At 35.7% G+C, this 27,843-nt stretch overlaps 5 protein-coding genes and 1 long non-coding RNA gene across 8 annotated transcripts; 3 read left to right on the forward strand and 3 right to left on the reverse strand.

Moving 5' to 3' along the window:
- Positions 1-2,348: 2,348 nt before the first annotated feature.
- LOC130935045 (uncharacterized) lies at positions 2,349-5,890 on the reverse strand. Its single transcript, XR_009067786.1, has 4 exons — positions 5,499-5,890; positions 3,575-5,203; positions 3,307-3,359; positions 2,349-3,225 (listed from the first exon to the last, which is right to left on the reverse strand). It is a non-coding gene; the product is annotated as an uncharacterized LOC130935045 (long non-coding RNA).
- Positions 5,891-9,143: 3,253 nt separating this feature from the next.
- LOC130934817 (uncharacterized) lies at positions 9,144-11,225 on the forward strand. Its single transcript, XM_057864347.1, has 2 exons — positions 9,144-10,040; positions 10,140-11,225. Exons 1-2 carry the CDS (start codon positions 9,144-9,146, stop codon positions 11,223-11,225), a joined length of 1,983 nt encoding a protein of 660 aa, XP_057720330.1.
- A 39-nt stretch (positions 11,226-11,264) lies between these two features.
- On the forward strand, positions 11,265-11,768 carry LOC130934818 (uncharacterized). Its single transcript, XM_057864348.1, has one exon. The coding sequence runs from the start codon at positions 11,265-11,267 to the stop codon at positions 11,766-11,768; it is 504 nt and encodes a 167-aa protein (XP_057720331.1).
- A 4,156-nt stretch (positions 11,769-15,924) lies between these two features.
- On the reverse strand, positions 15,925-18,352 carry LOC130932424 (uncharacterized). 2 transcript variants are annotated; one of them, XM_057861747.1, is made up of 3 exons: positions 17,687-18,352; positions 16,511-17,508; positions 15,925-16,421 (listed from the first exon to the last, which is right to left on the reverse strand). In XM_057861747.1, exons 1-3 carry the CDS (start codon positions 18,329-18,331, stop codon positions 16,373-16,375), a joined length of 1,692 nt encoding a protein of 563 aa, XP_057717730.1. In that variant the 5' UTR covers positions 18,332-18,352; the 3' UTR covers positions 15,925-16,372. The 2 variants fall into 2 exon arrangements, with proteins under 2 accessions (XP_057717730.1, XP_057717729.1); XM_057861746.1 differs by having other exon boundaries at positions 16,511-17,514.
- A 1,016-nt stretch (positions 18,353-19,368) lies between these two features.
- On the reverse strand, positions 19,369-22,013 carry LOC130932701 (uncharacterized). 2 transcript variants are annotated; one of them, XM_057862100.1, is made up of 4 exons: positions 21,845-22,013; positions 21,032-21,753; positions 19,907-20,955; positions 19,369-19,816 (listed from the first exon to the last, which is right to left on the reverse strand). In XM_057862100.1, exons 2-4 carry the CDS (start codon positions 21,683-21,685, stop codon positions 19,771-19,773), a joined length of 1,749 nt encoding a protein of 582 aa, XP_057718083.1. In that variant the 5' UTR covers positions 21,686-21,753; positions 21,845-22,013; the 3' UTR covers positions 19,369-19,770. The 2 variants fall into 2 exon arrangements, with proteins under 2 accessions (XP_057718083.1, XP_057718082.1); XM_057862099.1 differs by having other exon boundaries at positions 21,032-21,732; positions 21,845-22,007.
- An 856-nt stretch (positions 22,014-22,869) lies between these two features.
- On the forward strand, positions 22,870-24,647 carry LOC130934819 (subtilisin-like protease SBT4.8). Its single transcript, XM_057864349.1, is given in 2 exon segments — positions 22,870-22,951; positions 22,954-24,647. Coding segments are annotated over 2 exon segments (1,758 nt in total). The 5' UTR covers positions 22,870-22,887.
- The last annotated feature ends 3,196 nt before the right edge of the window (positions 24,648-27,843 follow it).

Below are 27,843 nucleotides of genomic sequence, written 5' to 3' on the forward strand. Positions count from 1 at the left end.
GCTACGTGTCAATTTAAGACTGCTTTTACTCTATCTCTGTAAAAATACCTCTGTACCATATAAATCACCAAAATAATTTCATGTGAGTAATCACTTTTTTTTAAGTAGTATTTAATTGTTTTTAAATGTCGAATTACATATTAAATAAATTTAAAAAAGTTTATACTTTTTTCAATAAAATAAGAAAACAAAGATGAGTTGCAATGCTGGTTGGTGAAGCAAGGAATAAATAAGAGTAAATAGAAATTTCTTGCTTTTTAAGATCATATAGCTAGGAATTTTTTTTTCAATGTGAAAATTAGCTATGTACAGAATCTGGTTCTAGAAAATTTCTAGTGGGACAAAGCATATGCAGGGGAGAGATCATAGAAAGGTTGATGATCCTTTTTGTTGATTCATTCTCAAATATTTGAAAAACTCATTTCACAAGAGAAACAAGAGGAGGATTATATTTGTGATTCGTGAATGAAGGAACAAAGATGATTAGTTTGGTTTATGAGTTTTTCATTGAGGATAATTGTATTATTAGAAAAATTTATATAGGGATAGAGATATCTTTTATTGGATACAGAGAGCAATTTTTGTTTCTAACGAAGAGAATAAAATAATAAAGTTTCTTTGACATAGATAATTTTCACTTTACATCTTTAGTATCCATTTGTTCTCTGTTTTATTATAATTATTTAGTAATATGAAGTTCCGATTTTGTTACTCTACTATGTGTGTGTATGAAAATTGGAGGCAACTTTTGATAGCCCAATCTTAAAAATTCAATATGAAATATAATGTGAATAATATTATAAAAACTAATACAATTTATTATTTTTATTCCGTAGTTAATCAATAATATTTAAAAATATTAATTTAAAATATGGTTCTAAACTGTTGAGCTAAATGTGTGAGCTACTAATTAAAAGTATTGACCAATTTAAACTAAAATTATTAATCTTCAAACTTCTCTCATATAATATAGTGATTACTGAAATTGATAAAACTAGTACACATAAAATGTTCCTCTCACCAAACATTATTATATGAATTATATTGGTTGAGTATAGTACAAATACAAAAGTAAATGGTCAAATTCGTTATTAAAAGATTATTTATTTTTTAAATTGGTCTCTAAAATATTTTTAATTAAATTCATTCTTCAAAAACTTTAAGTTAGTCACATTAATCCTTTCGTCACTTCTGTTGCTCACAGTATCAAAATTTGCTAATATGACACCTTAAATGGTCTTTCAAACACATGCAAATATAGGTTAACTTATACGAAAAATACTACATAACATTTTTACACCGACCTAACAAAGTTATCACCAAATGAACAGTATAATGAGAACAGTAATATGTACTTTAACACAAGAATACCAAATGAATCTACTAAATAAATAGAAATATGACTATCTAGTATTTTGCGATCGAAAATGTGAAAGAGAAAAGTGAAAAAACTGGACAATTAGTGAATAGTACCTTCAATAATCTTTCATCTTCGATTTCTTTGTTTCTTGATGAAGATTTCAAACATAGCTTTGAGATTTCCTTGAATTTTCACGAAGATTTTGAATGATTTTTTAAAGATTTTGAGCGTCGTTTGAAGTTTGATTGTTTCAGTTTTGATCAAGGGTGAAGAAGCATTTTTCATATTAATTTGAAGTTGGTTTTTGTTGGATTTAAGCCAACTTAGTTGAATTTAGATGTCAAAAAGACTTGCATGTGTAACGAAACTATTTTGTTTATTCTTTGGATTTTTGATGTTCTGTTAGAGGATTTTGTTTTGTTTTGTTCCTTTGCTGTTAGGATTATCTATTTCGTATTGTTGAGGATGATCTAAAAGTGATGTCTGAATATGTAGTGGTGGGGAGGGGGTGAAGTGCCACTGAGCTAAGGCTCTTTGGCGTCTATTTTTTTCTTATTCAAATCTTCATACTGGATCACTGTTTAATTATGTCATGGTAGAAGCCTAGTGTCTATTAAGCTAGTTTGTAAAACTGTTTCAAAAGAGAAGCAATGCAATGATTTTGCAAATAGGTTCAGGGAAGTTTGTTACTTATTATTTTGTTTCCCTTACAGGTGATTTACAGCATATCATTGTTGTTAAGCCAGTTTGTTTCTGTAAATAAGTATCAAGTCACAATTAGTTTGTAGGCGACTGCAAACATTGGTACATTAAAATGCCTTATTTTCACAAATATACTATATTAACATTACCACTACCCATATCTTCAAAGTAGGTAATACAGATTGAAAAGATTTTGAATATGTGAATGCAAGTTTGAAGGCATTGTAGATTTAAATTCTCATCATGCACCTAAAATTAAATGCTTTGCTGTAGATTGCCGTAGGATTCTGTCTTAGTGTTCAATAAAACCGTTTTTAATTTTGTACTTGGTAATGTGGGTTTTGATGTGCTGACAAATTTTTGAGCGCTCACTATTCAACTTTAAGCTGTTGCTTGAATTTATTGAAAAGGTATCATACTTTTCGTAAGAAAAAGATGTGTATACATCTTAGTAATTGTGCTTATTTTGATTGATCGTGAATTATATATAGGCTATCATCAAGCCTCAGTATGTTGACCACATTCCAAAAGCAGTGCAAGGAAATGTGGGGAAGGTGCTTGATCAGAAAGATGAAAGATAAGAAGGCAGAGCTTTGTGCTGATCTAGAGCTTAACCAAGTTATAGATTGTAATGTTGGTGATCTTTCTGGTGGAGAGCTCTAAAGGTTTGCCATTGCAGTTGTTGCCATCCAGAATGCAGAGATATATATGTTTGATGAACCCTCTAGTTACCTTGATGTGAACCAGATACTTTATCTGTTTGAAATCTTGTTTAGGTTTTTAGGATTCCTTTCTTGTTATAAAAGGCCAAGGCCCTCAAGATACCAATTTAACGTGCCTCGAGGAATTTAATATGGAATAGATTTACGCTGTTTGGTTATGCTAAATTTGTCGTCATAGTTGATGAATGATAAGACATTCTAACTTCTACCTACTTTGTAATTTGTTGATTTGTCAAGGGCAATGCTGCAATTCCTTATAAACTGAATTCAATTCTCTTGAATACATCACCAAATAAAGCAGGTGATACAACTGATATTGAATAATGGAACAAGATTCCAATAAAGTAACTTCGCATCAAAAAAATAAGAAACAACCTCTTGCTCAGGTTCCTGCCGATTCAGAGAATTGTTCCACTACCAATGCTCTCTAACATTAGTTTGCTATGAGAAGATCAAAAGATAACATCAGATCAATGAAACTCTAGATCAAACATAGATAGACAGAGATAAATATAAACTAACCTTTTTTTAATGTCTAGTCCTTCCACATATATAAGTTAAATAAAGGATTATTGCTGGAAAAAAAGAATAAAATAAGTTTAAAAAATAAGGAAAAGATTATAAATTAATTAGCACTTGCTATGAATCATTGATACAAATTGTATTCGTGAGCTCTATAGATCGGACATGATTTCATAATGCTGTACAAATAGTTCATGAATCTTCAGAAGTGAGTTTGGCTGCAAATATATATAATAAAAAAAATCAAATAATATAAAATTTTAATTACCTTTCCATTTTGGGTTTTCAGGAAATCCAAGTGTGTTGCATGCAGTTTCTATAGAACTTTATGATGCTTCGTTGGATTTATACTGGTTAGGATATTTGTCTTTTGCATGATTGTAGACCGTAGACATCGCTGGATATCGCTGGATGTATATTTTCTTTAAATAGTCATTGTCCAAATGCAAAGAAAAATCCATTGCATGATTGTATCCAAATGCAGAGACGAGCTTGGGGAGAAATCCATTTCTACAAGCCAGTCAATACACACATTGTCCCAAAAATCTGATCCTCTTGATGAGGCTCCAAAACAAAACTAAATTCAGCGTCCATCTTAGTATTAAGTCCATCTTAGTATTAAGCCGGTTAGTGTTCTTAAATCGAAATAATTTCAGTTTAACAAAAAAAATCATAAAGAAAAAAAAAATCATAAAAGGCAAAAAAATTATACCGGTTTTATATCTTTAAAAGAGAAAATCAAATTGATGATAGCATAGCTTCTCAACTTCAACATTGAGAGGCTTGTCTGCAAATAGATGGATGGTTAATGACGTGTAAAATTATTGATCTCAAAGCTGACAAAACAAGTTTGAAAATCAGTATAAATTCCTCCCTTATGTACTAACAACCAACCTGTTGCTGATCGCTTCTGGAATTTCTCTTTCAACCAAATACTTAAAGCACGATTTATAATAGCCCGTGATTGCCTTTCCCTCGGAGAGATGCAGAAAAGACATTGAGACAATTTTCATAATTGGTATTGCAGAAAATGTCTTTGATACTATCTTTTACCAGTATCAAAGTTAGCCTTTTCACTAAATTCATGAACCACCGCCTTTTGTGGAAAGGGAAAAGTTAGCCTTTTGCATCTCTTCGAAAGAAGGGCAATCACGGACTATTATAAACAGAGCTTAAGTATTTCGTTGGAAAAGAAATTACAGAAACGACCAACAACAAATTGGTGGTTGTACATAAAGGAGGAATTTATACTGATCTTCAAACCTATTTTGGCGACTTTGAAAAAGATGTTCATGGAAGGGATACCATGGTAACTTGAAGATCGATTCTAAAAAAATTGAATTATCTAGCTCTAGGCAGTTTCGTGATATTTTGACAAATATGGAAAAACAACATACAACTAATATTAATGAAAAACAAATGCATGTCTAGAATTTGAGATCAATAATTTCACAAGTAATTAATCGTCTATTGTAGACAAGTCATGTTGAAATTGAAAAACTATGTTATCATCAACTTGATTTCCTCCTTCAAAGATATAAAAACCCGGTATAATTTTTTGCCTTTCATGATTACTTTTTTTTTCTTTTTATGATAATTTTTTTGTTAAACTAAAATTATTTCAATTTAATAACACGGCAACCGGCTTACCACAATGATGGACGCTTACCACAATGATGGACGCTGGACGATGAATCCAGTTTTGTTTTAGAGCCTCATCAAGAGGATTAGATTTTTGGACAATGTGTATTGGCTAACTTATAGAAATGGATTTCTCCCGAAGCTGACTTATAATTATGTTGCTGTGTCGGTGCTCACTGGGAACGAGGAAGAAGGCTTCGGTGCTGATGGCTGGTGGGAACTAGGAAGTGTAAAAGGCTTCGAGCCTGAGAGCTAACTGCATAAACAAATACATTGAACAAAATAAATTTAGCACCAATTTACAAAATCAAGATCCTGATTACAAAATCAAGCAATTTACAAAATCAAATCCTGTTTACAAAATCAAGCAATTTACCAAATCATTAAACAACAAGCAACAATACCAACAATAACTTAATTCAACAAAACTAATTCAACAATATCCTGTTTCTCGTAACATACTAAATCATTTAACAATATCCTGTTTCAACAGAACAGCAAAACAAAACACAACAGAGACAGTTTCAGTAATTCAATAGAATAAAACAAACCAGAAGCAGTTGAAGCAATTGGAGATGAAGTAATGAACAACAGCAATTTCAGTCAAGTTGAAACGGTGCTTTGTGTCCGCTGGGTGAGTGGTGGTGCTGGGTGCGACTTGCGAGGATGGTGCTGGGTGGCGGGTGCTCTGTGCTATTGCTGGGTGCGACTTGCGAGGGAGGTCCTGGGCTGCTAGGCGCTGAGTGTGGCTGGGTGTGTGCGGGGCTGCTCTGTCTGTGAGGAGGTCCTGGGAGCAGTGGAAGGGCAGCGCTGCGAGGAAGGTCGGCGGCGCTGCGACGTGGTGGGAGGAACGGTCCCTCGCCGGCACTGGGAGGTGCAGAGAGCGAGGCTTTGAGACCTAGGGAGAGAGCGGCTAGGTTTCGTTCTTTTGGGGGTTACTGGAGTTAGGGTAGGCTAGGTTATGTTCATTTGGGGGTGGGGTGGGCTTGGTTTTTTTAGGGTTTTTTATTTTCCCGGTTCGGTTTGGTTGGAATTTTCATTGTTAGAACTCAGAACCGAAAATCGAACCAAACAGCAATAAAAACAGCAAAACATGTTTTTTCGATTTTTTTATCGATTTATTCGGTTTTCGGTTTTTTGGTTCGATTGATCGGTTTAGTTCGGCCCAAATCGGTTTTGAACACCCCTAATTAGGATGGGAGAATGTTAGTGGGTAATTATGAAAATGGAAAGAGATATAGTGAAAGGGTAATTTAGTAATTTTATAACCAAATGTGAGGGTCATTTTGGTGTTATTATTTTTTGAAAATCGTTTTTGTTAAAATTTGAATCTTTTAGGTGTCAAAATGATTATTTACTCTTAATTTTATTATGAGGGAACAAAGATGATTAGTTTGGTTTCATGAGTTTTCAGTCGAAGAATAATTTGTATAGCTCAGTCACAAACAGGGACAAAGAATTTCTTGTCCTTGTGGTCTACCTTTAGAAAAGGCAAAATCCAAAAATGAATTAACACCATGTTGGTAACTCTCAGTATGTCTTGGTAAACTAGTCCACCTTTTGTCCATTACTTTGTCAACTAAAATAAAAGACACGGACATATGTTTTAGACTAACTATAAGTGATATTTTCAATCAATAGCTTATTACTTCTAAAGGATTTTTAAAAGTCAACCACAAATGTTCAAAAGAGAACATCTCAACTAATCATGAAACTAACAATTTGTATCTAACAAATTATGCAAAGAAGCTTAAGCAATCAATCAATCACTAAATATTCTTAACAATTAAATCTTCAAACAAATTTAAAAAGATAATATATTAAATGATTTACCTGTAGTGCAGCTCAATGTCTAAGATAGTGGCAGCTACCGAGAGACGCACTATTTGATTCCCTTTTTCTGGTTTTAAAGAGACAAACTACAACAGCAACAAAGAATAAAAATATAAGCAATTCATAACCATAACTCTAATACTAATGTTACTATCACTTCCATGACAACACACTAGCATTAGACAAATAGACAAATTCACTATACTTAGTGAACCAAAACACTTTTCTGATTTATAACATCCAAAAATTAACAACAAAATCAAACTTATTTGCATTGAACTGTTCAAAGAGACTCAAAATAATAGCACATGAGTAGAAGCCACCAAACCAGTCAACCATATACAAAATCTTCATAATTGTGGTAATATTTTTCTATTTTAAATCAATGACGAAAACAAAGCAATGACCAAAATCAATATTAAAAACAACACAAAATCAGAACAACATTTTCAGATAACCAATTACCAAATCAAAATTAGAATAGCACTACACCAAATCAATATTAAAATCAAAATAAAATCAAAATAACATTTCCAGATAACCAATTTCCAAATCAAAATCACACAGCATTATACTAAATCAATATAAAATTAATATTAAAATCAAAACAAAACCAGAACATTTCCAGAGAACTAAATTTTGGACTATGAAAAGTGAGATCGAGTCAAATTTCTAGGAAGCATGTGACATAGCAGAAGGAAAATATTTTAATCGCAAAAGCGTTCCCGTAAGTTCATAATTAGGGATGGCAACGGATCTCCATGGGGCGGGGACATGCACCCGCCCCTGCCCCCCACCTCCATTATCGGTCCCCGTCCCCGCCCTGTCCCCGCGACGGGGAACGGGGACTCCATATCCACTGGGACATGGTATCCACGGATATCTGTGGATTTTCTTAAAAATGAAACAAGTTTGGAAAAATTGATCACAGAAACAAAACACCCAGAACAGATACAGTGATAACAGCAAATCCATAGAGGCACCAATAATAACAAACCACATAAATCATTTTGACAACAAAATCAAAACACAGAACAGAAGAGATGATAACAACAAATTCATAGAAGATAAAAATTAACAAATGCTTCAACATAAATGAAAATTACAGAAGTTGACTTAACAGAAGGAGGGTGAGCCAATGGTAGAGACTAACGATGGCAATGAAGAACGACAAAGATGGTGACCCTCACTACTACGACGAAGATGGCGACGGCGACCCTCGCTGCTGCGATGATGATGCCGTTGAGAGAACCTTCCTTGCTGCAGTAGTGCGACGAAGAAGGCATTGAGAGAACCCTCACTTCTGTGACGAGGACGGCGACGGCGCAACGCTCCTGACGCAGGAAGACAGCGACTGCACGATTTTCCTGACTCATGAAGATGACGATGATGTTCCTTCTTTCGGGGTGGTACTCTGCGAGGTTGAGGGGGTGTACGGGTAGTGCAACGGTGAGGGGGGTTTTGGCGGCGGCAGCGGGCAGTAAGAAATTGAAGAAGAGAGGTGGGCATGGTGGTCTTAGAATTTGAAGAGAAAAGGGGCTAGGGTTTCATATTTGAAGAAGGTGTGATCTGCACTGAGGCTAGGGTTATTGAGTGAAACTTATATATATATATATATGAATGGCATTTTGGTAATTTTAAACAATGGGGATATACGGATTCCTACGGGGCGGGATCTCTATCCTGCCTGCGCCCCCGCCCGTTTATTAAACGGGTCCCGTTCTCTGAAGGGGAATTTTTCTCCTCAAATCCGTTTCCTGGTGGGTAATTTTCCGCAGTTACCCACTCCGCCGGGAGAAATTGCCATGTCTATCCATAACATCCTCTTTTTTAATTAACCAACAACCTTTGATTGTATACAAAGGAAAACTTGGTTGCAACTTGTATTTAATATGGTAAAAATTCATGTGCAATTATCTTTATATCAAGTTAATATTTGAAAATTATTGAATGAATTGATAAATCTAATTAAATGGGTAAAAAACCATAATAAGCCAACTGGCTCAGAAAATTACGTAAATACGCCAAAGCAAAAATCGTTTCAGCAATAAGCCAGATCGTATTTTTATATAATTCGAACCAGGTTGGTTCGAACTGTATTTGTTAGTAAATCGAACCAGGTTAGTTCGAATTAGGGTTTTTTTTTTGTTAGTAATTCGAACCAGCCTGGTTCGAATTAGGAATGAAGGTAATTCGAACCAAGGTGGTTCGAATTATAGAGAGAGAATGTGTGCATGTAATTCGAACCAGGCTGGTTCGAATTACACCAATCATAGTTCGAACCAGGCCGGTTCGAACTATGTGTGAGACTGACTGTATATATATGGTTCCAAACGTGAGTTACTCTCATTAGAGGGAGTAGGATGGCTAGTGAGGAGAGTTTTGTTGTTTTGGTGCACCACAGAGGATCTGTTAATAGAAAAACTCGTTCCGGAGTAAAGTTCACAGATAAGAATCCTCTATGTATTGTCATAACATCTACGACGAGTTACGATGATCTTGTTAGCGCTGTACTAATGAAGCTTGGTCTGGAGGGTGCGAAGCAGGTAAAGAAGTTTTTCTATCGCATTCCAGTCACGGTGCTACAGAATACGGTGAAGTATGATTGCTTCACGATTAATAATGATGCGGACCTGCAAGTAATGTTTCTCTGTCAGCGGCAGTTTCCGGAGGTGAGGACACCGGAGTTGTTGGCCCGGCTGGTTGATGTTGTATCCAGCTCCGGCGGTTCGAACAGGAATACGAACACTATAGCGAATGCAACAGGTTCTAGTTCCCGGCCTGCCGTTGCTTCCTCGTCCGTCCCTGTGTACGAACCAGTGGTCCAACATGTCGCCTCCCCATCTTTCGCTGTTGACCTCAATGCCACCGAAGGCGACGAGGTAGTGGAAAGGGAAAATTTGCCGAACGCTTTAGTGGGAGTTGGACCTGTTGGCGTAGGAGACGGTTTTTTGGACGATGAAGACGAGGATGACGTCGAGCCGGATATGATTGACGATGATAGCGCTGATGATATTGGAGCGACTGGGCCTGCATTGGAGGTAGGTGGTTCTAGCTCTGGCACACAGCAGTATCCACCACATTTTTCCTCGTTGGACTTGGACGCCATGAGACATGAGGGGGTTTTAGGGCACGCTGTTGGATTCGGAGCTAGAGATGCGGAAGGGACTACTGGTCTGACAGAGTTCCAGGTTGGTCAGCAATTCCAGGATAAAGATGAGGCCCTTTTAAGTGTGAAGACTTACAGCATCCGGCGAGGGGTATAGTACAAGGTGGTGGAGTCGGATCACCGCCGGTATGTGGGCAAGTGTTCCGAGTTTGGGAATGGGTGCACATGGTTGATTCGACTGAGTCTCCAGAAGCGCAAGGGCATTTGGGAGGTCAAACGGTACAATGGACCTCACACTTGCCTGGCCACATCCATCTCTAGTGACCACAGGAGTTTGGATTATCATGTGATTTCAGCTTTCATTATGCCAATGGTTAGGGCCGATGCATCCGTGAGCATCAAGGTGCTCCTGAACGCCACGGCAGCGCACTTTGGTTTTAGGCCGACTTACCGGAGGGTTTGGATGGCGAAGCAGAAATCTATTGCCCTCATATACGGTGACTGGGATGAGTCCTACAACGACCTGCCTAGGTGGGTCTTGGGTGTCCAGCTGACGATGCCTGGGAGTGTTGTGGTCCTGAAGACGAGCCCGGTTCGAGTTGGAGGACAGGTGGACGAATCTCAAGCGTACTTCCACAGACTTTTCTGGACTTTCCCGCCCTGCATCGAGGCATTCCGTCATTGCAAGCCGCTAATCAGCATTGACGGCACACATTTGTATGGGAAGTATGGGGGAACGTTGCTCATCGCGATTGCACAGGATGGGAACTCCAACATTTTACCTGTGGCATTCGCACTAGTAGAGGGTGAGAATGCGGAATCCTGGACATTCTTTCTCTCACACCTTCGACAGCACGTGACCCCGCAGCCCGGTCTGCTGGTTATATCGGACAGGCACAACGGCATTAAGGCTGCGCTTGAGGCCCCTGACGGCGGTTGGCTACCGCCATCTGCGTACCGTGCATTCTGCATACGACACGTAGCGGCTAATTTTGCCCTAACCTTCAAGGGCAAAGACGCTAGGAGGCTACTAGTGAATGCGGCGTATGCGAAGACCGAGGTTGAATTTGATTACTGGTTTGATATCCTGCGATCTGAAGATCCGGCGATGTGTGAGTGGGCGAACCGGATTGATTACTCGTTGTGGACTCAGCATCGTGATGAGGGGCGGAGATTCGGTCACATGACGACGAACATCTCCGAGTGTGTGAACTCTATCCTGAAGGGGGTCAGAAATCTCCCTGTAGCATCCCTGGTGAAGGCAACATATTGTAGGCTTGCGGAACTGTTTGTTCGCAAGGGGAGAGAGGCTGAGGCCCAGATGGGAACAGGATAACAATTCAGTCAGCATTTGGTGAAGTGTATTGAGGCCAACATGAAGACGGCCAGGTGCTTCACGGTGACGCTGTATGACCGGGATAACTCCGAGTTCACTGTAGCAGAGACTACTCCGACTGGTTCTTTCTCCTTGGGTACTTACAGAGTATCACTTGCCTCTCGGACATGTGACTGCGGGTACTTCCAGGCTCTTCATTTCCCGTGTCAGCACGCACTTGCGTGCTGTGCATACTCACGGGTCACCTGGACCTCTTACGTTCACAGCGTCTATCAGATTAGCTCGGTCTTCAATGTGTATCGGATGGGATTCACACCTCCCATCCCGGAGGGCTTCTGGCCACCTTACGACGGGCCCACGGTGATTCCAGACCCTGCCATGAGGCGTGCCAGAGAGGGTCGTCCTAGATCCACTAGGATACGGACGAATATGGACGAGGCGGATCCGAATCGGCCAAAGAGGTGCGGCCTATGTCGCCAACCCGGACACACGCGACGTAGTTGCCCACAGGTTGGAGGCTCGTCTCAGACAGGACACCGTTAGTATGCATGTTGTTAGTGTTAGCATTATCTACATTAGTGCGCATCTTGCTAGTCTTACAGTTATTTAGATTATATCCCATGTTGTTAGTGTCAGTATTAATTACATTAGTGCACATGACTTTTAGTTTGATTGTTGTGAGTAGTAATGAATATGGCTTTTTTAATTATGTATTTTTTTCCTTTAAAGTTCAATCATGTATCATCCTGGTTTGTACTTTTTTTGTTATGTTATAGTCTGTTTACCTATGTTTTTTTTTTAATTTGTGTTCTGGGACATTCATTTTGTATGATCAATGAATCTTGAAACAGTTCAGCGTTTATTTTCTCTTATTCAACTGTGTCCGGGTTGGCGACATAGGCCGCATCTCTTTGGCTGATTCGGATATGCCTCGTCCATAGATACACAGCTTAGTCAGTCTCACACATAGTTCGAACAGGCTTGGTTCGAACTATGATTGGTGTAATTCGAACCAGCCTGGTTCGAATTACATGCACACATTCTCTCTCTATAATTCGAACCACCTTGGTTCGAATTACCTTCATTCCTAATTCGAACCAGGCTGGTTCGAATTACTAACAAAAAAAAAGCCCTAATTCGAACTAACCTGGTTCGATTTACCAACAAATACAGTTCGAACCAACCTGGTTCGAATTATATAAAAATACGATCTGGCTTATTGCTGAAACGATTTTTGCTTTGGCGTATTCACCTGCATAATATCTATTATGTTATCACTTTTAATTAGATTTTAATAAATATAAAAAAACCTAATACATATATTTTTAGTTGCTAATTATCAACAAAAATCTTATGTATATTAGAAGTTAATTATTAAATTAGTTATCATGTATTTTTATATAAACTAATATTTTTACTCGTAATTATATTACAGGAATATAAATTTTTTAAAATTATATCGATTTTATCCAGACATTATAGATTATAGCACAAAAAATTTATAAAATTAAATTACTTTTACAAAAAGATCGTAAGGGACAAAAGTCTCCGTTGACTAAAAAGACTAGGTCTCTGTAGATAAAAAATCAAATAATAAGATTTTTAGTTATTATTTTTATGTGAAAGAGTTTGATTTATTACTAATAGCTAATTTTAATATTCGTTATCTAAAATTTGACTTTTGATTAGGTGTTAAGTTTGTTGCACAAATAGAAATAATTATTTTTTTATGCTTGCTATTTAAAAATATTATTTTTTTTCTCTATGTATATAAAAATATAATTAAATATTAACATAAAAAATTATATTGATAGTTATAAAATTAACTCAAAATTGATTTTTTAAACAACTGAATCTTGATTTTAACTTTTAATCATAACATTAGTATTTTCTCCAAATTATATTTAATAAATATTTAAAAGAAGAGAAATAAAAATAAAAATATAGATTAGAAAGACAAGCAGTAAAAAATTAAAACTAAATAAAAAAACTAAAAAAATATGTTTATAATAATAATAATATTTTTTATTTGAAGCATATTATTTTGTGTAAAACAAAAAGATAGAAAAAATAAAGAATGAGAGAAAATAGAGAGAAAGATAAAGATGAAGATTGAGAGAGGAAATTTGTTAATGTTAAAAGAAAAATTTTATTTTAATTATAATAAAAAATATCAGGTGACACATTTTGATTTGTCAAATTATTAATATAAAATATAGATTATAAATTATAGATAGAGTGAAAAGGGGAGAGAAAAATAGAAAAAGGAAAAGATGTAAAACCCTAACTATCAAAATGTCACGCTTTCGGTTGCATCACTTTGATAGCTCGGGTATTACAACTCTTAAAATATTTAATACTAAAACATGAGCCTGTTTAAATCTTAAACCGAATTTTCAAAACATACTCGCATACTTTTCAATACAATTACAATACTTACAAATAATACATGTATATATACATCATTCCAATATATAAACTTCACATATCAAATCAAATTTTAATATTAAATCTTTTCTAAAATCAAAACACTTCCAAAATTATACTAAATACCAATACTAAATCTCTTCCAATAATTCAAGAAAAACCACTTCGACATCACCAGTCAACTAATCAGAATATTTAACCAATCAAACAAACAATCTCTCTTTCAACACAACTCAATTTAATTTATAAGACTCACAAAATTACAAAAATATACCTTAAGCATTAATATCGACTCATAACAACTCTGGAAAGTAAAACAAATTTTAGAAAAGCGCCCCTACCTCAAATGTCGCACTATAACCCATATGCGCCAACATAACCTTTTCTCTCGATCTTAAAATCACCGCCAGCTTCAACCACAGCTTCACTCGCTTCCGCAAGAACAGGAACAGCCCTTACTCACAACATGCGGCCCCGATACTTAATCCTAAAAACATTAACGTCGCGAAAACCTTAATAATACATAACTGAATACTAACGCGAGGGTTTTTCAAAACATAACTACGTACTGAAATCACAAAACGAAGGAGCCCCAACTCCAAATCGACCCGGCGGTAGCTCCGACCATAACTTCAAGTGACAGCGGCGAGCAGAAACCCCGGTGACGGCGGCTGTAACAACGCGCAGTGTCAAGAACCTTCCCGGAATCCAAAAGAACAGAGATCAAAACCATAAAACCGTTACCGGCAGAGTTTCTCGGCGACGGCAGCGAGGTTTCAAATGACAAAGGCAGCGTGAAGCTCCGGGGGTGCAGCCACAGTGGCGGTGGCTCCCAGTCTCCTCTTCTGTTCGTGTTTCCTCTCTCTCAGATCGGATGGGTGGCGGACCTCTAGTAGCAGCGATGGAGCATGAGACGGCGGCGGCTGGGCTTGTCAGCGGTGGCGGAGACGATGCGGCTCGGTGACGGTGACGCGGTGGTGGCGCTGGCTTCCCTCGGCGACGACGACATGGATGGCCGCAGCGGCGCGAATCCTTCTCCCTCTTCGCGCCTCTCTCTCTGTCGATCTTTCTCTCCTCCGGCGTCGGTGGCTGGCGCGATGGCAAGCTAGGCAGCGGTGAGGCGCTGCTAACGGCGAGGCGTGGCGGATTCGGCGGATCGGTGGGGAGGGGGCGGCAGCTCTCTTTCTTCTCCCTCACTCCCTCGACGCTCCCTCTCTTTTCCCCCTTCCCCGATTCTGTTTCCCCCTCTTTCCTTTCTTTCTTTCTTTCTTTGTTTCTTTTTGTGTGAAGCTGGTAGGTGTTATTAGGGTTTGGGGAAGGGAAAGATGGTGGGGGTAGAAGGGTAGGATTAGGGTAGTTTAGGTCATTTTTATTAAAAATAGGAATAATAGCGTAATTTTATGAAATAAATAAAAAGTAAGATAATAGTAAACATTAAATTAAATATAAAGTATTTATTTTTAAAAAATATCTTTTAATTAATAATTTTTAGATAATTTTTAGTTAAATACTAATTTAATAAAAATTGAAAATAAGTAAATTAATTTTTTTTTATTTATAAAATAAAGTTAAAAATTTATATATTAAAATTAAAGCATATAAAATACTCATTATTTTTTAATTATAAAAACTCTGAATAAATAAGAATTTACTCAACTTATATATACAAATCTCTAAAAATATAATTTTAAATAAATATAACCGATCACATAATTTATTAATAACTTTTTGAAATTTAGAATCTTACAAAAGAGATAGACAAAAAATTTAGAAATGAAGTTTATTAATTTTTCAAAAAAATATTTTCTCTCAATCTATTAAAACTTCAGATATTACTAAACAATTTAAAAGAAAAAAAGAGAAAATGGAATAGTAAAGACGTAAAGTAAAGAAGTGGATACACTATTAAAACTATCTAATATCTATACCAAAAAAAGAAAGAAGAAAACATTATTTTTTTCCTCTTCATTATAAACAAAATTTATTCCTGGATCCAATACACGAAATGCAGCTCTTTTTCTATATACCCATTAATTTGTTTACAAATTTTCAGATTTTGTTTTTGATATTGAAGTGATAACAATGTTTTTTCAAAATGTGGGTTGATAAAATGTTATTCTCAAATGTGGAACCGTTTAATTAGATAAACAAAAATTGGACTGTCCGATTTGTGAGAATATAGGAATCGAACCGAAGAATTTGTGAAATCGGACCGAAGAATTTCTGTTAAAAAAAATTAAAAAATTTAAAGCATAAGAATCGGACTCTCTGATTTGTGTATCTTTCACATTTTTAAAAAATACAAAAAATTACAATGTTAAAATATATCACTACGTTTACTTTCATATACAAAAAAAGAGATACAAATTTTTCTAATATTACATTTATCCTTCAATGACAAACTCGTGAGCCAAACTAGTCGTCTTCATTCCTTCATTCATCCCTCCTTTCCTTTGTGAGAATGAGTTTTTCAAATTTGTCTAAATGCATCAACAAAAACATTTTTAGTTTCTAATTACTCTTAGTATTGCCAGTCATCTTTAGTTTCTAAACCACCTACTACCTTCCATTTTTTTTATTTGGAAATTGGAAAAGTTGTTGAATAACCTCAATCCTCATCATAAGAGAAACAAAAAAGTAACTCGGTCTTAAAACTATGTGATAAGAATAATACAACCTAATCTACTCTGTTCAAGAAAACATATTCCTAACAGCAACATCTATGCTACAGTAGTCTTCCCTTTAATGTCTTGGTCTTCAGCAGCAAACCTGTCCACAATGGATAGCGTCATGACTTATTAAGTTTGAGACATTATAATAATAGAAAGAACAGTGAGAAGAGAAAGGTGCATGCTTACACGTAGTACTTCATATGGGGACCAACTTTAAGATTACCCTTGGATTCAACCTTAGCAGAAAAATTACCATCTGTTTGGAGCTTGACTCTGACATAAGGAACAAAGTTAATATAATCATTTGGACCCTCAATATCCATTTTAATATCCATATAATCTGTATTAATGAAGACATAGATCAGACTTTCTTTGCTTGTGTGGTAACAACAAAAAACGTCAGACACCATCCCTATCTCATCCAAATCATTCACATGCACAACTGCCGCGAGTTTGTCATAGATCCACCAAATAGATACAAAATCAATAATAAGAAGAAAATCACTGCAACCCAAACGAACGAATTTCCTATAAGCTCGGTAATCACGAACCGGCGGAAAATTGCACTCAAAGGGGCTCCAAATGTTGGCATTCAAATCATATGACATGAGCCATTGATTCACATCATCAGAAGAATACAACACAATGAGGGTTTCCCACAAAAAGTAAGAGTGAGGATCCATGCGCACGCTAGCGGGCACTTCCCTCTTTTCCCAAAATTCTGATTTTAGGTTGTAGATATCAACCCATAAATCATCACCAATGAAGCACAATTTGCCATCGTATGGAATTATTATGGGGCGCAATTGGTCGGGGAAGAAGATGGTTCTGCATAAACTCCAAATCCAAGTATGACCATCATACTTGAGGCACCACATTTTTTCAGCGTAATCAAAAACCCGTTCTGTTGCAATATTCTCATCCAGGTAACCAATAAAGAACAAGCTGAGACCAACGGAACAAAATTCTTTAAATGGTAATCTAGAATAGGTTGCTTCACCATTTGGAAGAGGCCATTGGACAGTTACAGGACCTCCGTCTTCAAGATCAACAGTTCCACTCTTCATAAAGTTCGCCTCACTGATAGTTAGCATCCGGCGCCTGTAGGGTGTACTTCTATCTCCATCATCCACATTTTCCACCAACATATATATGCATTTTGGATCACAACAACCAGCATCATCCTGTAACTAAGAAAACAATCATAATATTTAGGACAAAATTAGATCACCAGTTTAAAACAATTATCTATCAAATAGAAAGCATTTCAGTATTTAAGTATTGATAATAAATCGAATCCTGGCGAGAGATGGAATATGAAACCAAAAATTATATAAAGGATAAGAGCATGCAGAAATCTACCTCAGCTTCAGATTCCCTGCACATGCCATTAGCAACTTCTCCCGAAACCGCCGCAACAACACTTCCCCACCACTCTTCAAAATCAGAATCGTATTGAACATGATCCAAATCCCTAATATGATTGGCGGCCTTAGCCATCAAATTCTTACCATCCCTTTTGCCCACCACAAATGCAGTGAAACTGCAAGCCTTCACAACAACCGCTCCGATCCCAAAGCTTTCTGCGTTATCCACGAGCCAACTGGCGAAGTCCTTTGCCCCTTTGCTGTTGTCGGCGAACGGTAGGGGAGGTTGGTTATGCGAAGTTGAATGAAGGAGGAGGATGAGGTTCTCCTTGGGTAGGTCTTCGGGATCGTAAGTCCGAGCATCTACGACCTCCAAAACGAGGCCTTTCGACTCTAACAAATCGCAGAGGCGCTTCGCTACGGCTTCTGCAGTTGAAAATCCGATTCGCGAAACGAACAGGATCTTGCCACGAGGATTGCGTTTGGGTTGCTCTTGATGGAGTGTTATGAGATTCTCTTTGTGCGGGCGGAGGTGAGACTTGTAGATTAAGAAGGATGCGGCAGTGGCCGCCGCCGCCACGCTGGACAGGATAGCGGATACCGATACATCCCTCGGTAACGAAGGCAACCAAAGGGGCATTATTGGCTGGATTTGGATCTTCTAAAGTATAATCTCTCACCATTTATTTTATAGGTGGGGCAAGAGTAAGTGTATGTTTGGGCGCCATTATTTTGTTAAAAAAAAGATATTTTTTCAATAAAAAAAGATCTTTTTTAATTTTTTAACGTATTTGGCAAATTTCTAGTAGTAAAAGTAAAAGCACTAGTAAAATAAAAAAAAGATCTTTTTTAAGAAGCTGTAATTTACATCTTTTTTTAAAAGATCTTTTTCCTTAAAAAAAAGATATTTTTCATGTATTAAATAAACAAAAAAATATTTTTATATTGTTATACCCAAACATAATTGATAGATAAAAAGACATTTTTACATGAGATATCCAAATATAAAATTACATTTACTTCTCTATAAGATCTTTTGAAAAAAGATAACTCAAAAAAAATCTTTTCTTAAAAGCCCACCCAAACATGCCCTAAATATGAGAGAAAAATCATTCAAAGATAGAAGATCATATTTTACTCTCTAAAATAAAAATCCAAAATTTAGAGGATCCAAATCCTTATTAGCTATAAGGTCAATTTTTTAATAAACATAATAAAGATAATTATAATAACAGTTAAAATATGGCATTAGTAGACTTAAAATGCAAATACTTTCTTATATTAGAGTAAATGTTAAAATATAAAATAAATACATATTAAAAATAAATTAATTTATATATATTTATATATAATAATTAATTTAGTAAATAATTTTTAATTTGCAAAAAAATTAAATATGTTTGCTGATATTCATATGTCATATGAAAATATTAGGTTAGTAATATGCTTAATATGACTATAATATAATCCCGACATACTTTTTTTTTGTAATTTTTTCTATTATAAAAAGAACAATCTTTATTCTTTATGAAAAGATAGAATGCATTGGACCATTATCCTCTTAATTTATTCGAATTATTTAACCATAATATCTATCACATACAGATATTATTATTATTATTATTATATAAAGACGATAACTAAGATATGTTAGATAATTTTACATAAAAACGTGTTCATATGAATAGTTATACGTTTAGCCATGTGAAACATCTTAATCTTACAACTCACCGTCAGAGTTGAAATTACAACAGGTATGGCCTTAGGCAACTTCTATTCTTAGACATCTTACAAGATGACTCAATGTCCTTCATTCATCCCTCCTTTCCTTTGTGAGAATGAGTTTTTTAAATTTGTCTAAATGCATCAACAAAAACGATCATCAACTTTTTTTCTCCCCTGCATAATTGGACACATTGCTCTGTCCCACTAAAATCTTAGCAGAGCCAACTTTTGTAATTTGTACATATCTAATTCAACATTGAAGAAAATTCCTATATGATCTTATATCTTCAACAAAACATATTCTTATTAATATAATGGCCACCACACCAGTATGATGCACAAAACTAAGCTAAGCTACAATCTTCTCTTTAATTCAGTGTCTTGATCACCAACAGCAAACCTGTACAAAGAAACTCAATGGATAGAGTGAGCAAGTTTGAAACAGTATAATAATTATAAACAAAGAAAGCAGAGAAAGGTTCATGCTTACATATAGAGTTTGCTATAGGAACCAATTTTAAGATTACCCTTGGATTCAACCTTGGCAGAAAATTTACCATCAATTTGGAGCTTGACTCTAGCATAAGGAACAGAGTCAAGATCACCACCACGTTCCTCAACAACTTTTTCATTTAGTTCCATGAAGAGATAAATCAGACTTTCCTCGATGCTGTAGTGGCAACAAAAAACATATGACACCCGTCCAGTCAGATCTTCCAAACCATTCACGTGCACATCTGCCACGAGTTTCTTCCTAGAAAAGTCATAAATGTACCACATAGCTGCAGAGTCAACAATGAGTAAATAATCACGGCATGCCAAACGAATGAGTTTCCTTGGATAAGAATCACGAATTGGCGGAAACTCCCACCAGCAAAGGACTTCCCAAAGGTTGGCCTCGAAATCATATGAGATGAACCGCTGTTTTTTACCAAAAGAACAATAAAACACAACGAAGGTCTTCTTATGAGGCTTCGTTCTGTCCTCCCACAAAAAGTAAGATTTAGCATTCTGAAACAAATACGTATCTTTGGACACTTCCCTTTTTTCCCATAAATCTAATTTTGGATAGTAAATTTCAACCCAATATCCACCTTCAGTGTCACCCCCAAAGATGCACACTTTGCCATGGTATGGGACCACTATGGGATTCATCCGGTAGTAGAACATGCTTCCGCATAAACTCCAAATCCAAGTAGAACCATCGTACTTGAGGCACCACATTTTTTCAGGGAAAAAATGTTCCGATTCCAGCTCAAATTCAAATTTTGGTCCATTATTACACATGATACCACCAGCAGTGAACAAGTTGCCACCAAGGGAACAAAATCCTTGAAAAGTTGGTAATTTGGAATTGATTATTAGATCATCTACAAGAGGCCATTGGGCAGTTACAGGACCTCCATCTTCAAGATCAACACTTCCATTCGCCTCAGAGATAATTAACATTCTGCGCCTGAAGGTTCTTTTTCTATCTACTACATTCACATTTTCCACCAACATATATATACTTTTTGGATCAGAACAACCAACATCAACCTAGAATTAGAACAACAATCATAGTGTTTAGAATAAAATTATATAAGAAATTAAAACGTCATAGTTATAAACTGACCTCAGGTTCAGTTTCCCTGCCATTAGCAACTGTATCTCCCAAAACCGCCGCAACAACACTTCCCCACCACTTTTCAAAATCAGAATCGTATTGAACATGATCCAAATCCCTAATATGATTGACGGCCTTAGCCATCAAATTCTTCCCATCCCTTTTGCCCACGACAAATGCAGTGAAACTGCAAGCCTTCACAACAACCGCTCCGATCCCAGAGCTCTCCGCGTTATGCACGAGCCAACTGGCGAAGACCTTTGCTCCTTTGCGTTTAAGGGAGTACGGAAAGGGAGGTTGGTTCCAAATATGCGAAGTTGAATGAAGGAGGAGGATGAGGTTCTCCTTGGGTAGGTCTTCGGGATCGTAAGTCCGAGCATCTACGACCTCCAAAACGAGGCCTTTCGACTCTAACAAATCGCAGAGGCGCTTCGCTAGGGCTTCTGCAGTTGAATATCGGATTCGCGAAACGAACAGGATCTTGCCACGAGGATTGCGTTTGGGTTGCTCTTGATGGAGTGTTATGAGATTCTCTTTGTGGAGGCGGAGGTGAGACTTGTAGATTAAGAAGGATGCGGCAGTGGCCGCCGCCGCCGCCGCCACGCTGGACAGGATAGCAGACACCGATACATCCCTCGGTAACGAAGGCAACCAAAGGGGCATTAATGGCTATAAGCTCAATTTTGATGCAGCCGTCGAAGAGGGTGGCGCTGGGGAAGTGATTCGATGTTCTTTAAAATCAGATGCAGTGAATTTCACTTCAAATTCAGTCAAATTATTTAATAATTTTCAGTGTAAAATCGAATGGACTTGAGTTTTTACCTGTAATTAGGGATTCGAGATTCTGATGGCAACAACATGGAAGCATCCCTTAACAGTTAAGCAGTACGTAACACTCCCCAGTGCTACTGCATTCTGCATGTGTCTTTGGCCTGAAACTTCTTGTACACGGGCCGTATTTGTCAATCCAGGAAGCCTAATTTTGAAAAACACCCTACAATTCAATAAGTAAGTGTTATGCTTATAATAAAGTTTGGTTAATATCTAAAAAAATAAAAATAAAGGTATAAAATATAAAAAAGGATTTTAACTAATAACACAAAATTATCTATCAAAAAATATTATTATTTTGTTCTCTTCATTAAAAACTAAAATTGCTTTTTGGATTCGATAAAACATAAATAATATCACACATTCAAAAAATATCAAAATACAAGCTATATTAACATTCTAATTTTAATAAAAATTAATTTTACAAAAATACATTCATACTAACATTTATTTTGTAGAATTAATTTTAATTAAAATTAGATTGATGTCAATGTGATTTGTGTTTGGATATTTTTTTGTTAAATGTAATTTTGAAAAAATGAATATTATTTAAATAATATTAGCCAAAATTATTTTTGAGTACAAAATTACTAAAATATTACTTTATAATTTATTTTTTATAATAATAAAATATATTTAACGATCCCAAATATTATTTTATAATTTAAAAATAAAAAATTTACATTATGAAATTTTTAAAAGATATCAAATTAACATTAAGATTTATTTTAAGTAAAATTATATTATTTTGTCAATTTATTTAAAATAAGATTAATATTATTTCAAAAGTCAAAACTTATATATATAAAGTGTTCAAATTTTACTATATTTTAAATTTTACCATATATCTTATCAATCAACTTACATTCTCTCTTAAGACATCGATTATATTAATCAAGCCATTGGATACATGTATCTAACATAGTTGAACAATGGGCAAGTATAATTTTCTTCTTTTCTTATACGCCTATTTTATCATGAAATCCTCAGTAAGTAGTGCTGATGATGCTGATAGGAATCTTCACATTGTATACATGGGATCACTCCCAAAGCATAATTATTCTCCAACATCTCACCATCTTAGTATGCTGCAACAAATCACATGGTTAGAAGTTATTATAAGAGCTTTAATGGTTTTGCTGCAATGATCACTAACCAAGAAAGAGAGAAGCTGAAAAAGATGGAAGGAGTGGTTTCTGTTTTTCCAAGCAAATCACTCAAACCACAAACTACAAGGTCTTGGGACTTCATGGGGTTCAAAGAATCGATACAGAGAAACAAAACCGCTGAGAGTGATGTTATAATCGGAGTTATAGACACCGGAATCTGGCCGGAGTCAAAGAGCTTCAACGATCATGGTTTTGGTCCGATTCCCAAAAAGTGGAAAGGCGCATGCAAAGGTGGTAAAAACTTCAGATGCAACAATAAAATAATCGGTGCAAGATACTATCTAAAAGATCAACCTTCAACAAGAGACATTGTTGGGCATGGAACTCACACAGCATCAATTGCAGCAGGGAATAAAGTTGTGGGAGCAAGCTTCAATGGAATCGCCGAAGGAGTTGCAAGAGGAGGTGTCCCATCAGCAAGAATTGCTGCTTATAGTGTGTGTAGTGAACAAGGATGCACAGATGGTGCCATATTGGCTGCTTTTGATGATGCCATTGCCGATGGTGTGGATCTTATCACAATTTCAATTGGGCAACCTGAGCAAATGACCTTTGATAAAGACATCATAGCAATTGGATCGTTTCATGCGATGAAAAAAGGGATCCTCACTATAAACTCTACAGGTAACAATGGTCCTAACACTGCAACATTTAGTGTATCACCTTGGTTATTCACTGTTGCAGCTACCACTATGGATCGCGTTTTGCTTGGCAATGGATTAATGCCTTCGGGGAAGTCAATAAATGGGTTTGCATCAAATAGTGCTGAAATACTGAGTAGTGCAGGCTTCATAAACAATAGTGCTCCAATTGTTGCTGAATTCTCTTCTGTAGGACCCAATATGCAAATCAAAGAAATTATGAAGCCAGACATAAGTGCTCCGGGTATAGAAATTTTGGCTGCTTACTCACCTCTTGCACCACCTTCTCCTGATAAAAGAGATAAAAGATCTGTGAAATACAACATACTCTCTGGAACCTCAATGTCATGCCCCCATGTTGCTGGTGCAGCTGCATATGTTAAGACTTTTCATCCTGATTGGTCTCCGGCAGCTATAAAGTTTTCTCTTATGACCACTGCAAAACCAATGAATGGAAGTCAACTCGCAGAATTCTCCTATGGATCAGGATTTTTGGACCCAGTTAGAGCCATAAATCCTGGTCTAGTTTTTAATGTTTCCAAAGATGACTATGTGAATTTGCTTTGCAAAATTGGGTATGATACAATGAAAGTTCGAAAAATCTCAGGAGACAAAAGTGTTTGCTCTTCATCATCATCTCATCATCATCTGCCAATGGCAAAAGATTTTAATTATCCTGCAATTGTGGCTGAGATTGAACCAATGAAACCATTCATGATTAATTTCACAAGAACAGTTACAAATGTTGGATTTGCTAACTCTACCTATAAGGCTTGCATCCAACAACATTCTGGCATCAACTTCACTGTTGTGCCTGACATACTTAAGTTTAAATGTCTCAAGGAGAAACAATCTTTTGTTGTTCATGTTGTTGGAGGGAAATTTAGTGACTCTAGTTTAGTTTCATCGTCACTGTCGTGGACCGATGGAACACATAGTGTAAGGTGTCCACTTATTTTACGTGTTATAAAAGTAGGAGTATGATGATCTTTTTGGTACAGTTGAATAAAAAAATAAAAATTTGAACCAACATCTAACTTTGTTTATTGTTTTCTTATACTTTTATAAATCTTATCTCGTGCATATAATAATTATAAATCTCACTATGAAGTTAATGGAGTATCTGTACAATATGTACAATGAGCTGTTTATTTGGTCAAATATGAGTTAAAAAATGAACATCCAAAATAAAATATTACTAATTTCTCAAACACAATACACTTATACTATCCAAAATAATCATTCGGATACTATGGATAATAAACATCTAATATCCTACTGAATTGAACATCTCTAACCCCATTGTACATATTGTATATATACTTCATTGGCTCTCTATACTTCCTCAACAATTAATTAATCATTGATAAATTCTTAAATGAAGTTTCGATTCGTAACAAATTAGTCCCACGTATGCCAGATTAAGAGATACCATAAAAAGAAAATCAGAACTTGATTGACTATCTGAATTAAAAATTATAATATAGATCTTTTAATATGAACAACTACATAATAAAATTAAAATAAATTTATATAATTCTAATTCCATACTCTAATTCTTTATAAATTATAATCAAGTATAGTGGATATTAGAATTAGAATTGAATTTGAAATTCTGAACTTCATGTACGCAAGAACCCTTGGATTTTTTTTTTATGATCAATTCGATTAGCTGGATAAATTCATTAGTTTTTCTATAGAATTAGGATACAATTAACAAAAGAGAACTAATAATGTTACCGAAGAAAGCTTTTAAATGCACAATTATTTTCAACAAAACAAAATGAAATTTTGAAGTAACTGTGCAAAAATAAAATGTTCCAAATATTTTAAAGTAAGCTTAATAAGGAGGGAATTTCTTAGCAAAATCCATAAGATTCTTAATATAAATATTAATAAATTATTTTATACACTTATTTAAGGGTTACTTTTTGACAAAACAAGGAAAAAGATATAAGTTTAAAAGTTTGAATATATTAACTAACTTTTTAAAAATTTTTATATGCACAATTAAAAATAAACAAAAAGAATTTTGTGAACAAAAAGAAAAAGCAAAAATAAAGAGATTAGGATTTAGGACTGATAGTCAATAAAATCCAGTTTGGTAAATCTTTTGAGAGTACTACACCTTGTGTTTGATAGTAAAAAGGATATGAGATTTACCCCCCAAAAAAAAAAAAGAAAAACAAGGATATGAGATTGCACTTTTAGGGTGGTGCTTTTGAAATTAACTATAAAAATACTTTTCGAAACTAGTGTGTATATTTTGGGGTTTTTAATTAATTTTCACATACAAGCCTTTTCACTGTACAAGTCTTCAATATTCCTTATCCCTAAAACGTGTTTTTTATGGCACGTATGTTTTACGCGCCTCCTTTATGGATTTTTTAATCAATCAACGCGTGAATATATAACTTTCTTTTTCGAAAAGATTTCGTTTCCTTTTTCAAATTTCTTTTGCGTTTTCTTGCATTCTCTCTTCGATCTCTTTTGTGCATTTCTCTTTGTCTTCTCTTTTTCCGTTTACGTAAGTTTCTCTCTCTATTCTCTTTCTTTGATTTTCTCGTTTGGTGGCTACTCCAATGAAGATTTAATAATTGTCATCATGTGAAGATATATCATTTTGACCATTGAATAATAGATTGTAAGGCTTGATTTTATTTGAAGTAAAAGTGTTACCTTTATTTAAAGTGTTGCAAAATAAATAAGTTACACTTTTTAAACAAGGATCATCATGAGAAGATGTTTTTGGCATCTTCATGAGAGTAGCTGCCTTCTCGTTTTCCATTGTTTCTAAAAGGGTTTAGTATTTTTTTCGTCCCTAAGGTCTGAGGTAAAAATCAAAACCATCTCCAACCGTTTTTTGTTATTAAAATAATCCCCCAATGTTACAAAACATTATAAAATCGTCTTTTTCTACTTCAATTATATTTTTTTGACCAAATTACTCTTAACTATTAATAAGAATAATATATTTAAAAAAAAATCCCACCCCACCCCACCTAAAAAAAATCCCACCCCACCCCACCCCACCCCACTCCCCAGCATCTCTTCTTCGCTCTCTTCCCTCCCACCCCCAATTCCCTTCCTCCTACTCTCTGACTAATAATATTCCCACAGTAATATTCTTTTGTCTCCACATTATCAAATCTGCAACTGCAATAAATAAAGCAATGTCATTGATTCAATAACATAGATTCAAGGTTAATGATGTCAATTCACTTTCTTTCTTTTTGGCTTTCTCACTGAAAAAGCAAATGATATCACCACATCCCCATAGTTCCACTATCAAAGAGTACTCAATGAACATAAACAACACCAAATTGTGATATTGAATTAAGATACTAATTGAGTATAATGAATCAAAGAAATGACAATGAAGTTAAGAAATTAAAAAAAATAGAAAAATTGATCATGAAGAGTTCTTTCCCTATTGAACAACCAATCAGATGAACCCATTTTGGGGATAAACCGAAGAAAAAGGAAAGAAATTAAACCCAGATAAGGGTGTGTGACACCAAAAAAAAAAGAGTTTTGAGATGATAAATTCCCCATGGTCCAAAATTTCACCGTCTTCAACCTAACGAAATTAAAGTCGCTGTCTTCATGACCCATGGACGGCAAGGGGTGGGAGTTGTGCGGGGTAATGATTGGGCTTCCTTCTTGGTGGATGTGGTCGTCGTTGTCGGCGAGTTGAGAGGCGGCAGTTTGCTACGGATGGAAGCTCTTCGGCTCCAGTTGGGAGGTGACAGCGCAGCTACGTAGGTGAGAGAGATAAGAGCAAGTTAATGAAGGAGGGTTATTAGGAACTAATGATGGTGGGATGGGGTTTAATTTTTGTTGGAAACTGATGATGATGGTGGAATGGGTTTGGGGTGGGGGGTGGAGTTCAAAGAGGCTCAGAGTATAGGAGGAAGGAGATTGGGGGTAGGAGGGAAGAGAGCGAAGAAGAGATGCTGGGAGTGGGCTGGGGTGGGGTGGTTTTTTTTTAATATTATTTTTATTAATAGTTAAGGGTATTTTGGTCAAAAAAATATAATTGAAATAGAGAAGGACGACTTTATAACGTTTTATAATGTTGGGGATGATTTTAATAACAAAAAAAGGTCGGGGACGATTTTGATTTTCACCTTAGACCTTAGGGACGAAAAAGTACTTAATCCTTTCTGAAATCAAGCTC

This window comes from Arachis stenosperma, chromosome 6 (genome assembly GCF_014773155.1).
Source record: "Arachis stenosperma cultivar V10309 chromosome 6, arast.V10309.gnm1.PFL2, whole genome shotgun sequence".
Lineage (NCBI taxonomy): Eukaryota > Viridiplantae > Streptophyta > Magnoliopsida > Fabales > Fabaceae > Arachis > Arachis stenosperma.

Excerpts from the sequence above, each read along its gene's own strand:
- LOC130934818 (XM_057864348.1), top strand. The coding sequence starts at position 11,265 with ATGAAGACGGCCAGGTGCTTCACGGTGACGCTGTATGACCGGGATAAC.
- LOC130934817 (XM_057864347.1), top strand. The coding sequence starts at position 9,144 with ATGGCTAGTGAGGAGAGTTTTGTTGTTTTGGTGCACCACAGAGGATCT. Across the intron at positions 10,041-10,139 it reads CTTACAGCATCCGGCGAGGG|AAGCGCAAGGGCATTTGGGA; the intron begins GTATAGTACAAG and ends CTGAGTCTCCAG.
- LOC130932424 (XM_057861746.1), bottom strand. The coding sequence starts at position 18,331 with ATGCCCCTTTGGTTGCCTTCGTTACCGAGGGATGTATCGGTATCCGCT. Across the intron at positions 17,515-17,686 it reads GCAGGGAATCTGAAGCTGAG|TTACAGGATGATGCTGGTTG; the intron begins GTAGATTTCTGC and ends TTGTTTTCTTAG. Across the intron at positions 16,422-16,510 it reads CCCCATATGAAGTACTACGT|GTTTGCTGCTGAAGACCAAG; the intron begins GTAAGCATGCAC and ends CATTGTGGACAG.
- LOC130932701 (XM_057862100.1), bottom strand. The coding sequence starts at position 21,685 with ATGCCCCTTTGGTTGCCTTCGTTACCGAGGGATGTATCGGTGTCTGCT. Across the intron at positions 20,956-21,031 it reads GCAGGGAAACTGAACCTGAG|GTTGATGTTGGTTGTTCTGA; the intron begins GTCAGTTTATAA and ends TTCTAATTCTAG. Across the intron at positions 19,817-19,906 it reads TCCTATAGCAAACTCTATAT|GTTTGCTGTTGGTGATCAAG; the intron begins GTAAGCATGAAC and ends TTCTTTGTACAG.